We start from the raw sequence: 14146 nt of genomic DNA, 5'->3' as shown, positions 1-14146 counted from the left end.
AATAATTGGGTCTACACCATGTGGGCACTAATAAGCTTAGGTAAATATGTCAGTAAGGACATGGTGTTACACAGTTTTGTTTATCCAAAATATTGTCTGCCATCAGCTCATTAAGTGAGCTCATTACATGAGAGCATTAACAAAAAGCAGACGCATCCTTTTTTTACTCCAGTACGGACTGTAGATTAAATATTGTTTAGTTTGGTTGTTAAGGTTTTGAATTTTAGATTTAAGAAACAGTTGGGCATTTTGGGAAATAGTATGCCTCTTCACTTCCTTGTTGAGGGTTGGACGAGAGGATTGATAACACTCTTATATCTGTACTGTAAATATGAAGCTACGACAAGCAACCGTTTAGCTTAGCACAAAGACTGGAAACAGGGGGAACAGCTAGCCTGGCTCCATCGAAAGATCACAAAACCTTTCAGATTTAAAGTTTTTATTCATAATATCAAATAAGTTAGTATAGTATGTTCAGTATAATGACACAATAATAACCCTCTGCATGTAAGTTTTTCTGATTATACAACTATACTTGTACTCAATTTTAATTTTGAATGCGGGAAATTTACTTGTAATTGTTACGCACAAATGTTACTACTTTTTCTTAAGTAAAGAATCAGAGTACTTCCTCCCCCACTGCCGGTAACAAGTCTTTTTTTAAATGACAATATATACTTAGTATATATCCTCTAATTATACATCTGTCTTTTCTTTCTTTCTTTTCCAAGGTTCACTACAGTTCACTGCTACAGTGTTTAACAGTTTAACAAAACTGGTGTGCAACGATGAGAAATGTAAGATGAAGAAAATGGAGCACAGTGTTGTGAGTTTTTGTCACTGTCCCCTTCGGCGCTCATAAACCAATCTGTATTGTATACTGCAGTTGATCAATCCTTCCCGTTTAGTCTTGTAAATCTCTGTGCGTTTGGTAAGTGAATAACTGTGTTATCTGATGTGTCGCAAATATTCTGCCTCTTCATGATCCAATGAAACCTACTATTTTCTTGTGCTGTCAGATTGTTTTGCTACACCAAATGTTTACTACGGAAATGTAAAAGGTTTTGTCTTGCTAAGAGACTGTTTTCAAGTTTTTGTTATTGGATAAATTTGTAAAAATTTAATTGAATACTTTGTATTTTGCAATATCATTATATTAACATATATAACATAACATATCCCTGAATTCTTTATCTATTTGTACACATATTTCCTGTCATTCTTAATGTTCTCTTTAGAAATTGGATATAAATTATGAAGATCTAGTAAATATTTTAAAAGCCTAAGGTCGTTCTTGACCATGACCATTAAAACATTCTGAAAAGCCATACATAAATATGTTAAAATTCGTATAACATGTAAAGCCAGCGAAATACACATTTCTGATGTGATTGACAGGAAAGAGTACTTTAGTGATATGATTACAGGAATGAGTACTTTAGTTATATGATTACAGGAATGAGTACTTTAGTGATATGATTACAGGAATGAGTACTTTAGTTATATGATTACAGGAATGAGTACTTTAATGTGATTGATAAAGAGCAATATACTCTTAAGAACCAAATGTATTAGCACCTCTTGCCAGAATGTCAATTTTGTATTTATATAATAAAATATTTATCCATATTTATTTTGTGTAATAAAATGTTTGCCAGAGAATACCTTGTATTCTTATAGACTTTAGTGAAACATGAATAAAGAATTTGTCATACATGCAATATTGTTACACATCTGCGGAAAACAATGAAGCTTTAATAGTGGTGTTTTAAAAGAACTAGGGATGTGTTTATTTTAAAAAATACTTAGGAAACACAATTTTATTATTTATATCTTGTCAGTGTTATATTATCTTAATAAATTTCTATGAGCACTCTTTGTCTTGTCATTGTCACAGATAGACTCAATCGTATAATATATCCTTCACGTATAAATTAAGACATTGTTAAGTCACTATGAGTTTATTAGTTATTAGTTGACATTAAATGGATTATGCATTAATTATACAGGATCAAAATTGCTGGAATCAGTAACATAGAAACGACCATTTGAGCATGCATTTGCTCAGTCTCTCTTAAAGCAGAATAGTACCTATTCATACTCGTTTTCAGTGAATGTGCATTGCGTAATAATTTACTACTAATAATTTCATGGCATAAAGATTAATGCATGACGCAGCCAAAGCCTCTTTCCCACTAGACATTAACTAGACAAAAACTGCTAACACCCACTAACATCTGGCTTTTTTTTGCAGTGGGGGAGTTACAATTGGCATTCAATCTCTGGACAAAATGAAAGATACAATTCTGTAAGTGATAATCCATTAAACAATAAAATATAATAAAACCATAAACTCATGATGACGGTAACATTGCTTAGAGGTGACAAAGGATATTCACGTTACGCCTGATGCATTAAATCATCTGTAGTTATCCAATAGTTATGCATAAGTTAATTATGTTTTTGTCTTATTATAAAGTGTTTCAGAAACATTTACCTTGCTTGAACAGCAACCACAAAACCTTTAATTTCGAAGAGGATTTTTCACAGGCTCAAACCACATATCAGACTGTCTTATAATTAGGTAGCAGCACATGCTTGATCACACACTGCATTGATGTAATTCCTGCATGGGGGATAACATGATAGAAAAATCCAATATCAATGCTGCTAAGCATTAACATCCAACCCTCAGAGATTTGGCCCTCAAATAGACTGAAGTAGGCAGAGGTTCTTGCAATCAACAGCGGGTTTGATGTGCTGTGGATGACAGCTTAGAGAGGTGGCACATCCCAAAGCATGTCAGGCTGCTGGCTCATGTGAATTCCTGGTTTGTCTCCTCGCCAGGAGGAACTCAAGAGTGTTGACCCAGTCGTTGTTCCCAACGAGCATGAACTGATTGACGTGATTTCATGTTCTTTCATTTAGCATTTAGCCCTCCTCGGTGTGCTGTCAGAGCATCACTGGGTGATGCTTCTGCAGTGAACAGCTGACAGGTGACACACATCATCCTGTTACCTGGTGGAAATCCCACAGCACATTTCTCCCAGGGGACTGACGTGTTTATTGATTTTTGTTCTACCTCCACAAACAGAAAGATTAGGACAGCGTGGTTGGTGCCTGCTGTCAAAATGTAACACTGGTGTTTACTGGATAATGACAATAGTTTATATATTCTCATTTACTATGTTTTCTTTGATACAACTTTTGAATGAAGTTTTAGAATTCTATTCTTGTTGGACATTAACAGGTGGATCCTGTGCTTAAAAAATAATCTTCATGTATTCTCTGAGATGGACACTTACACACTGAGATGTAGATCCTTGCCATGAAAAGGGATCCTTGTCAAACCAATATTTCAAAAAGGATTACATTTTTTTAAAGAGGGAATTCATAGATTGTACACATTTCTTTATTGAAAACTAAATATGACTTTTATCTGAATAATAAGAAAAGGCATTGAGACTATCTACAGATGTTATTATCCAAGTTTCAATTCAGATCAATAATGTGATTGTAACATATTCTTACAAATTTTACGTAAGAAGGAAGATGAAGATTGCCAAAATCTGAAAAAAATAATAATGGTGTGAATGATTGATAAAAAAAATAATCACACAGCATTTATGAATGAGACTCATTTCAAACATTCTGTTCCTTTTGCATTTTGACAACATTTCCTTCAACCACCGAAGGCCGACAGAGCTTATTATTAGGGGAATTTAATAGAATGACCAGGAAAAAAGTCTAGTACAGATTGTGAAACATATAATAGCACAGAGTCAGTGTGAATCGTTGTATTATTTAGGGAGCTGTTGGTTGAGTTTACTCTCTTCTGCCTCGGCCGGTCTTCAGCCAGGACACAAACTCTTTGACTGCTTGGTCCTGCAGGTACGAGCTTACATCACTGGTGTAAGTGCCGTCTGCATGGCGTCTAAACAGGCTCCTGTAGAGACGGACACATGCAGATGATACGGTCAGTATCTGTCAGTAACTGTTCACACAATTGCATTGTCTAATCCAATACCACAGAACAATCTTCAGTATTAATGCAATTAAAGTAAGAGTTATGGTCTCCTTGATATATAACAGGCTATATTTGCTATAATTTATACTATGCCACAAAGTTAAAGAAAAGGGCACACTCACCCGTTCCTTTTTGAGTTCTTTAGCCACTGGACAAAGTCTTGTGCTCTTCTTGTCTCCAGATATTTACTGTAGTCGTTGGAAAATGTTCCCTCCGAATGTCTCTTCATGTTTGGGAGCTCAATGGGTTCGGCCAGCATTGTATTTTCAGCCAATAGACTAGAAATGCTGGAGATAATAAGGCTTTAGTTAAAACAATCTCATCTCAAACACTCCCCTTCCTGTCATAATAACATAAGTAAATGCCGAGAGCCCCTGCGCTTTTGATTCTGTCCTCTCTCTGTCTTCTATTGCTCCTTAGGGAGTTTAACTTGCTGAATCTTACTCTCACCACAATACCTTGTCCTGCTGCATCGTTCTCATCCACCAATAACTACTCGTACAGTTTAGAATCAATAATAATATCTGTAAAATGTGGAACTTGTTGATGCACTGATCCTTGTTTGTGAAATTAGATATTAAAAAAATTCAATTAGGCTATCCTATACTTTTGTAAATTGGGTTTGCATCAGCAACCACAACAGGGGACACCAGAATATAACTAAAATAAATATTAAATATTAAAATGCCAATACATGCAAACAGCTCTACATGGAAGGCATTAAAATGAAACATATAAACATTATCTCACAAAACTCCCCTAAAAGTTTTCCCTATGTTTTTTCTTATTAAGAAAAACAAATGATACATTATTTGTTCTATTTTGGACCGGAGCAACATGTGGAGCTTTCAATGGAAAAGCAGTCTGCCAGCACAATAATTATTTCCCTCTCTTCCTTTAGAAAATGTTTGGCCCTCTTAACCAAAAAACAAACACAAAAAGAAAGACAGATTATACAAAAAGAAAATAGATTCAAGCTTTAAAAAGTGGAAGCTGTTTTTCTGCTGTAACTCTCTGAGCCATCTGATTTAGCTAAAACCTGGTTGGTGCTTCAAAAGATTTGCTGCATATTTTTGCAGCTCAGGATGGTGTCACCAAATACTCATGGCGAGACTTTTGTAATCCTCTCATAAAGGATCTTTGCAAGGGGAGCTTTATGGGCCAATGTGTGGGAAAAAGATGAGAGCTAGTCTTACATGGGGTTTCGGTCTGTGTCCTGGTCAGGCATCTGCCAGCTGCTTTGGATCACAATGAGGAGCAGGACTCCCGCCAAAGAGTGAGCGCTTTTCATTGTTTGAGCCTCTGAAAGATGAGCAGAGAAAGACACTGTGAGAATATTTCAATGCAAGATGAGATAAATTAAATCTTATGTTGACATGTATATTTTTGAAAAGAGGAAGGTAGACAAATTCTCACCTGTGCTCCTTGCTGTCAAGCGTCTGAGAGAAGGATTGTAAAATACGTTGATAGGTGCCCTTCTTCCCTCTGAAGCTGTTTCATGGTCCCCTCTTGATCTGCTCAGTCTTATATAGTGGAGCTGAGGAGAATTCTCCCAGGTGACTCCCCCCGTCACTGAAACATCAGCATCCTCTATTACTCTCAACCCATTAGTCAGCTTCCATCTCAGTCCACTGAATGTATTTGACTTTGTTTAAAGCAATCTGGGTGGTAAAAGCAGCCACTTTAGGTGTCGCAATCAAACATGACCTCCAACCTGACAAATAAAGACTGACAGATACTGGCACCCATATGTCTTCAAATTAAAGCCTCTCAAGTGTCATGAAACAAAAACTATATATATATATATATTAAAATATGTATTTTTTTATAAAAGTGATTCTCCCCACATAACTTGCACCTAAGTAAGATTAAAAATGTAGGAAAATGTATTGAGAGGGACAAAATATCCATATCTAAATTCTTTAATTGTAGTTTATACAAAGTATGTGTGGGAAAATCATCTGGACCAAAATATACAAATAATCAATCAGTTTTATTTAAAACAATGTTTATTCATCAGAACATGACTACTACACACATTATACCACAACACATAAAATACAAATGCTTATTTGTGCGAGCATTTGAACAACCTTGGCACATTAAAAAACAAATGTAGATTACAGAGTTCAACCTGACTTCAAAATATCCGTAAGATAAAAAATTACACAAATTGGAAAAGAAATGCTGTCACATTCTTCACCTCTATTTGGGATGAACGAGGCATTTCTGCAGGAAGTGGCTCATGAGGGTGTATGTATGATAAAAGGCCGATCCTCCGAGAGCGTGGTCCCTGTCTGTGTACCACTGAAATGAATACCAAAATCAGATTAGTGCATAACCTCGCAAATTCTGAATTCCAATATCAAATTTTACACATTTTAAACCTATATATATATATATATATATATATAGTTTATATGTAAGACTGTGCATAATAACACATGGCAGTTTTTTTCCCCCCATTTGAAACTTTCATTAAATCAACACTATCAAGGCCAACATTAGTCCCACTTCCCTGAGCCAATATTTACCATCGTCTCAAAGTCCACTTGCTTGTCCACCAGAGCTTTGGAGATCTGTGCTGCCTGCTGGAAATGGACATTGTCTACAGGAAAGACAGTGTTTTCACTAGGTGAATGAACATCAAGGCTCAACGCAAACAGGGTCTATTTGTGAAAGGCTTTACTGTGTTACCTGGTACACTGTTGAGAAATAGGGCTACCAGATGCTCAAAAACAGAAAATAAGTATTTTGATGAAACGTACCATCTGCTGTGCCATGAACCAATAGATAGTCTACTGTTCTGAAGTTCATGGCTCTGGCGGTCACTGTTGAATTCTGTTAGATAAAATAGATATGTCACTATCAAACACGTACTCAAGTCAGTATTGTGCAGTATGAAAAGATTATTGTTTGTTTATAACTTGTGTAAAATGTACCTTGTAAGAGTCTGCATTCTCTGCTGGATTGCCCATGTAGCGTTCAGTGTACACTGCATCTGCAAAAAAACCCAAAATGTAATACCACAATTATAATGCACATAGTATATCAATTACACCAATTCAACAGAAGGAAAGAGGTTTTGAGAGAGTTGAGGAGATTTAAATGGAGATTTGAATCCTTAGAGGGGAACTCAGTCGATTTTACACATCATAGTCCGTGGACAGGTTAGTAGTACTGCTGAATATGTGGAAATCTTTTTCAACTCAAGAGGGAGCTCCATGAGTTCTGATGAACTGCCTCAAGTGATGTCAGCTGAGTCAGTGTCAGTTGGGGCTGACGAATACAAGTTTGAGGGGGGTCTGGAGGACTTAGAAATAAGTACCAGAACTCTGAGGCCTGCTTCTAATCTCAGCCTGAGGTCAGTGGCTCGAGGCTCCATTAGCCAGCACTAGCAAAACACACCTGATTCTCCAACCAAATTGTCTGTGGTCGGGTTGCATTGTGGGTAACATAAACACCAGGTTTTTTCTCCACTGATGACAAAAAAAAGTGTCATCAGTGGAGAACTCTAAAGTACACTGTAGAAATTATGACAAATGAGGGAAATAGTCCTCTCAGAATAGATTGTAGAACTATATACTACAGTATGTACAAACACCAACCATAATATTCCCACTTGGCCACTGGGGCGACTGCTATTCCACATTTGAAGAGTCCAGTTCCAGCACCCAAGGCCATTGAGGTGACGTAGCCACCATATGACTGAAGGTCAGAATAGATTGGATTTAGTGAACGTAAAAACACTGAATAAGAAGATATGTAAATGAGAAATACAGAGAGCAACTTACCCAGCCCCATATTGCTATTCTGTCTTTGTCGATAAAACCCATGTCGATGAATTTTCTACAACACATAAATAATTAATAAGCAACAAAAACAATTGACACATATTTGAGTATTGGACCATCCACTACTTACTTTTAAATCTTTGTGAGTAATATGACATTGCCTTTCTTGTTAGAGAGGTAAATCCAACAAATGCCCTTTACAGAGCATGCAATATAACATTGACTGTTCAGACAAACTTTACCTCACAGCTTCTATCTGATCCTCCACTTCGAACGTCCCAAGGCGCCTGTAGATTGCATGCATTATTTCATCGCCTTGGTAACCACTTCCCCTTCCATCAAAGCTGGCGATGATGATCCCGTTTGAACTGGAGAGGTATGTACCCCAGTTCAGCTTGAAGCGATAGTCCACCTGCTGACTGCAGGGGCCTCCATACCTGCACAGGTCAGCAACAGCGGATATCATCAAATGTCTACGAATGCTGAGAGAATTATGATGGAGCGCCGAGGTGCGTTGTTTACTTACACATCAATCAGAAGAGGATACTTTTTAGACTTCTTGAAGTTTGGTGGTAACATCATTTGATACCAAAGATCTGGCAAAAAAAGTTTGAAATGCTGAACTACTCAACTGATAATGTATCAAATAAACTGAAACCTTGATCTGAAATTAATAATAAAACAGACACATAACATTTAATTTGGGGGAACAAGGCCTAGTGCAGAGGGAGAAAGGGAACCCTTACACAATATGTTTTAAATATCAGTTGAAAGTTTTTCAATGCATTCATCTGTGCTTGTGTCTAAAACCTGTTACACCTGAAACCAGATATCTTCAATCATACTGGAAGGGATCTTTAAACATGTCCGTTTTTTCTCACCAAATCCTGCAACCTTTAGTGTGCCATACTGCATTGTTGGCATTTGGAATTCCGACAGAATATTTTCCAGAACCTTGTTCTCTTCAAGAACGGAGAGCTCTGACAAAAAGAAAAAAAAATGAATAACAACAATTCTCAATGCTGAAAATGACTGATTTGCACAAAAACTCATATAAAAGTGAATATCAAAAATATTTCTACTTTTAAACCACAAACTGTCAACTTTAAAGATCTGCCACATCTTTTGAATCAGTGTGTAAAGTACAGAGCAGAGATCACCATAACCTATCATAGCATTTGCTTTTTTATAACTGAGACTTAAGACTGACCTTTATGAAAAACACAAGATGTGAGAATTTTTCAGTTATTTAGTTATGCTACAACAACAAAATAATAATATAGAAATTATGAATCAGTGCACATTTTTACAGCACAGGGCTTAGGGTTAGTAAGGATACGGACCTGCACCTGAGCCCCTGTTGTCCCTGAGAGTGTAGAGGGGCAACCCGGGTCCTGATAAAAAAACAAAATAGAAATAGCACAAACAGTTTATCAAATATCAAGTCTTCTGTACCACTTTGGAAGTCTTAGCACAGATTATTGTTCACAGATCCTCCTTGCCACAGATGACCCAAACACCATGAATGAGTTATTGCTTAAAGGAAGATGTAGATGGGTAACTGACCGTAGCAGTCCATTCGGTAGTAAGAGGCGTCAAAGCTGAAGTAAGCAGAGCTGTACTGACACCTGTCCTCACGCAAGCCACAGGTGAGACACTGAGGAGCAGAAGGGCTGCTTCCAATCATAACCCTGATAAACAAAACAACTCCCGTCAGTTATGACCATCGTGTCATGTCAGTTCATCCTAACGTTTTAATATTAAGTGTGCTCTTGTTTATTCTTTATAGAATCCCAATATGCTTAGGCTAAAGTGTCTGCTAGACTTCCTGGGGTCCAAGAATACATCACACAGATTTAAAGAATTCCTTACTTGTAAAGATTTCTCTTGACAGGGATTCCTTGGTACTCATTACTCACAAAATATCTGTAGAGAGGAATTTTACATGAGTCAGATTTATACTCACTTCCTTATTCGCTTTAAGTGTTGTCTACGGGATCATTACTCACATGGCATCTTTTGTTAACTTGGATATATAGATGACTTCCCACTTCCCAGAGGTGATAGGTGTCGCTTTTCCCTTCACAAAAAGAGTGAATACAACACTCAACACCAAAGATGTGATGAAAGACACTGTGCAGTTTATTTTGCATAAATATCATTGAAAATATACTTACATCTTTTACAAAATGAATATGTTTGTAGCCCTGAGTGTCACTCATCACTTTGTAGAAACTGAGTTTATCGTCAGCGAAGAAAACAGGTAAGGGCACGTACTGTAAAAAAGGTGATATTTTACAGTCATACACTGAATAAAACAATTCATTTTAAAAATCAATGGTGGCAACTTCTTGAAAACTTACATGGCCGACCCATCCTGTCTTGCTTGTTTGGTCAAATTTCTATAGAGAACAAAGGCATAAGTTAATTAGCGTTTCCTCACATGACCATGAAGTCAACACATTGGTCATGTCAGCTACCTGTTTTTCTTGCCAGCCGCTTCCATCAAAGTCATAGATCTGTACAACCACGTAATTCTGTTTTCTCGTGACCCACTGCACAGCGACGCGTTCGTCTGTAACCCAGGTCACTGAGCACAACATGTGATCGCTGGGCAAAAGCAACAGAAAGTGACAAGGTAAGGCAGACCATGAGGAAATTGTGTTTGCCTCTGTTTTCAATGAAGTTTGATTTAATTGATGCTATGAAGTGAAGAATATACAGACCCAGAAGCAACGGAAGCGGGGGCGACCACCTGTGTACGGAGGGATGGATTTGTGGTATCAACCACAAACAGTTTCACCTTGGTAAGAGGAGATCCAGCCTGCATCAAATCCAGTAGCATTTTTGTTAAATAATTATATGAGAGTGTTAGGAAGATAAATTATATATGCGCTATAAATAAATAAAACTATATATCCTTGCAAAAGTATTCACCTCCCTTGTTGTTTTTCCTATTCCGCTGCATTGAGAAGGTTTATCTTGTCCCTTCCCCTTTCCATGTACCTTGGAAGAAGGTGAAGTTGTGCCAGAAACCTCCACTCTGTTTCAATTTTAATGCATTATAACCAAAATGAAATAGAAAGAATATTGCACCACAACCAACCTGCCTAGAGAGGATCAATACTCAGGGATCAGGAAGGCATTAATCAGTGAGGCAACAAATAGAGCAAAGATAACCCTGAAGGAGCTGGAAAGCTCCACATGAGAGACTGGAGTATCTGTCCATAGGACCACTGTTAGCTTTTCACTTTACAGAGCTGGGCTTTTATGAAAGAGTGGTCAGAAAAAAAGATTATTTGAGAAATAAACAACATGATTGGTGTAAGCAAAAAGGCAAGCGGAAATGGGTTCTCTTTTTTTTTTTTTAAAGATTTTTTTCCTGTAGGTCTATTACACTAAAATGCCACTAAAAACTCCAAGGGGTGGTGAATACTTTTGAAAGGCACTGTAAATACTGAATCCCACCTTTGGGTATGGAACAGCCACTGTCTCCGGATACTGCTCAGATCCATACCAAGAGAACTCAACTTTGTGAACGTTTGTATCATTAAACTCTGCATAAGCCAAATATTTTCCAGTTGATGACCACCATATTGCCCCGTTTGACGCAAATACTTCCTCTGAAATTGTTGAAAGAAAAAAAAAATCTGTAATCATGTTCCATATAAAGATGTACACTTGAGTTCCTGTTACTTACCCTCATAGACCCAGTCAGGGATACCGTTGAGGATCTCATTCTTTTTCCCATTGTGGGTTACTTGTATTGCTTCAGAAGTTACATGGGATTTGAAGAAAACATTGTAGTCTGAGACGTAAGCCTGCAAAACAAAATATAGGTATAGTTTTTGATTTCAGATATGGTACCAATCCATACTCAGATTCCTAACCTCAAGTACACTTTTAACAACATTTTTAGGACCTGATATTTATTTTGGAGTCGCATATTGCCTCACAGACCATGGCAACATATTTCAAAACCAGTGATGTTGAAGCAGCTGTAATATTGTTCATTCCACCTGATTGTGAAGACAAGGCAGCTTGGAGTAAACTTACATATTTGTTTCCTGTTGGGGCGAAGGCAAAGTACTGCACAACAGTTGGAAGATTCACAGGCATAACAAATGTTCTGGAAAGACATATGAACATGATTTAGGTTTGATACCAAATAAATCACTACCTATTAGTCCGTGTGTCCTTCCATATAATGAGACATAATGGACTGTATCACAGTAAAACACTGCAACTTACGAATTCTCCCTGTCATAGATGGAGTAAGAGGCTGTGAATGAATGTCTCCAATTCTGTCAAGGTGCAAACACAAAACTTAGTTTCGTCATTTTTTTTTTTTTTTGATGATTAAATGTAAGGTGACATTTACAGCGAACCTCTTGTAAAGTTGAAATATTGCAAAAACAAACAAACAAAGCTGGCCGGGGAACATTAACTGGGAGTTTCTCACCTTTGTGAAATTGCTTTCAAAAGCAATGTATCTATAATCACCTGACAACATGTAATCTGTGGCATCCACTTGAGCCTACAATGAAAACGATTATGAAAATATTAGTATAAAATATGGGTTATTATTCAGCATTATCATTGTGTTTATCGTGACAAAGTGTTCATATTTAAAAAATACAAATATATTACAAAGGTTGAATTGCTCAAATAGAGTGACTCCTCATTAGTTTCCGCATTGTGGAGGAAGACATTCCCATCCCTCATTTTATGCAGATACTCCTTGTCTGCAGATATAAAAAATATATAAAAAATGCTTGTGATATACATATATACATGAACACAAACTGTGTAATAGAAGTAATTTGACGGTGGTGATACCTGATATCCAATACAAATTGTAGGAACGATATCTAATGGTGTCATTGAAGTAATCCTCCAGGGTGAATAGCCTTTTGGGACCTTCAGACTCTGAAATGATGCACATGCTGCATTAGGGCTGGTTGCCTATAACAATACCAGAAATCCAGTGGTAGAAGAAGAATTCAGACCTTAATTTAAAGTATCAATACTGCGATGATAAAAATACAAGTCAAGTACAAGCAAAAGTCCTGCATTCAAAATCGTACTCAGGTAAAATTGGCCAACATGATTATTAGCATCACAATCAAGTAAAATAACTCATCATGCACAACAGCCCTTTTAAGAATGATATACATTATATTACTGGATTAAAATTAGTGATGTATTAATGTGTACATCACTTCTATGTTGCAGCTTTTTTACTTTACATACTTTAATATCATTTATATTTTGTATTAATAGCCTAAATCGCACAAGAAACTTAAGTTTAAAATAAATGTAGTTTAGTAAAAAAGTACAATGCTTTCCTCCAAAATTGGTGGAGAGGAAGTACTACACAAGTAGCACAAAATGAAAATACTCAAATAAAGTACGGCAAATTTGTACGTAGTTAGATTCCGCCACTGTAGAAAAGTAAAATGTTGCTATTAGATCAGAAATAAAAAAAAGTATCTCCTTCTGTACGTCACGCGGTGGCGCTATAACGTCCAGCAGCGCACTATTACTCTGTTAATCCACACAAGAGCCACTTATAAATCACATAATCGTTTTAAGTTCTTTCACAAGTTTGTTACTGAAACAAGACAAACGTATTAAAAAGAAACACACACATTAAGGCAGCAAAACAAAGCAAACAAAAAAAATAAAATCACCAAAACAAGAAAATGTACCAATCAAAACCAATTCATGTAATGATTTTTACAATACTATATAAATATGTACTATATATACTTGATTTTTGTTTTCTTTCTTTAGTGTTACACACAGTTTTGGGGGTGTTTATTTTCACACTGAGCTCTAAACGAGCAGCACAGCCTCACAGAGAGACAGAAAGGCAGAGACAGGTCGGGCCTGAGCTTTAACTTACTGCTGTAATAAACTGCTGAGATGGTTATTAACGTGATGACGACAGCCGCCCCCATCGCCCCCAGCAGCACCTTGCTGCAGCCCTGTGAAAGGTGACACAAAAGTTGCAAAACCATCCTCCTCTTGAAATCACACAAGACATGCTGACGCTGCAGATTCTCAGTTTTGTAGTCTAATTTAACCCAACATTAATCTGCAAAAAACCGAGCACAGTAATCATTTACATCTACAGTGATGGTTTTGTGTTCCTACTATGTCATTTAAGCTGGTAAATACAGTACTGACCATGACGCTGGAGAAGTCGACGTGAAGTTCTCAGTCTTTTAACAATCCTTGAAGGTCGACGATGTGAAGTTTAAAGTGACTTCTTGGACAAGCAGCCTGGATAACATGCTCTCACAGCCAAACACCCGTAACA

At 36.9% G+C, this 14146-nt stretch overlaps 2 protein-coding genes across 2 annotated transcripts; both read right to left on the bottom strand.

The window, feature by feature from the left end:
- Positions 1-3588: 3588 nt before the first annotated feature.
- Positions 3589-5519, bottom strand: gcgb (glucagon b). Its single transcript, XM_054615694.1, has 4 exons — positions 5444-5519; positions 5224-5329; positions 4150-4314; positions 3589-3946 (listed from the first exon to the last, which is right to left on the bottom strand). Exons 2-4 carry the CDS (start codon positions 5316-5318, stop codon positions 3826-3828), a joined length of 381 nt encoding a protein of 126 aa, XP_054471669.1. The 5' UTR covers positions 5319-5329; positions 5444-5519; the 3' UTR covers positions 3589-3825.
- Positions 5520-6064: 545 nt separating this feature from the next.
- fap (fibroblast activation protein, alpha) lies at positions 6065-14125 on the bottom strand. Its single transcript, XM_054615517.1, has 26 exons — positions 14014-14125; positions 13730-13811; positions 12661-12750; positions 12472-12566; positions 12284-12358; positions 12073-12125; positions 11878-11950; positions 11522-11642; positions 11290-11444; positions 10548-10645; positions 10302-10431; positions 10185-10223; positions 9999-10097; positions 9831-9901; positions 9694-9747; positions 9388-9512; positions 9165-9215; positions 8703-8801; positions 8348-8417; positions 8064-8258; positions 7822-7876; positions 7636-7735; positions 6970-7028; positions 6796-6868; positions 6562-6635; positions 6065-6334 (listed from the first exon to the last, which is right to left on the bottom strand). The coding sequence occupies exons 1-26, from the start codon at positions 14014-14016 to the stop codon at positions 6233-6235; spliced, it is 2241 nt and encodes a 746-aa protein (XP_054471492.1). The 5' UTR covers positions 14017-14125; the 3' UTR covers positions 6065-6232.
- Positions 14126-14146: the final 21 nt, after the last annotated feature.

Source organism: Anoplopoma fimbria, chromosome 16, assembly GCF_027596085.1.
Source record: "Anoplopoma fimbria isolate UVic2021 breed Golden Eagle Sablefish chromosome 16, Afim_UVic_2022, whole genome shotgun sequence".
In the NCBI taxonomy this organism is placed as follows: Eukaryota; Metazoa; Chordata; class Actinopteri; order Perciformes; family Anoplopomatidae; genus Anoplopoma; species Anoplopoma fimbria.
The sequence above is the reverse complement of the archived record's forward strand: the minus strand, read 5'-3'. Positions and strand labels throughout refer to the sequence as shown.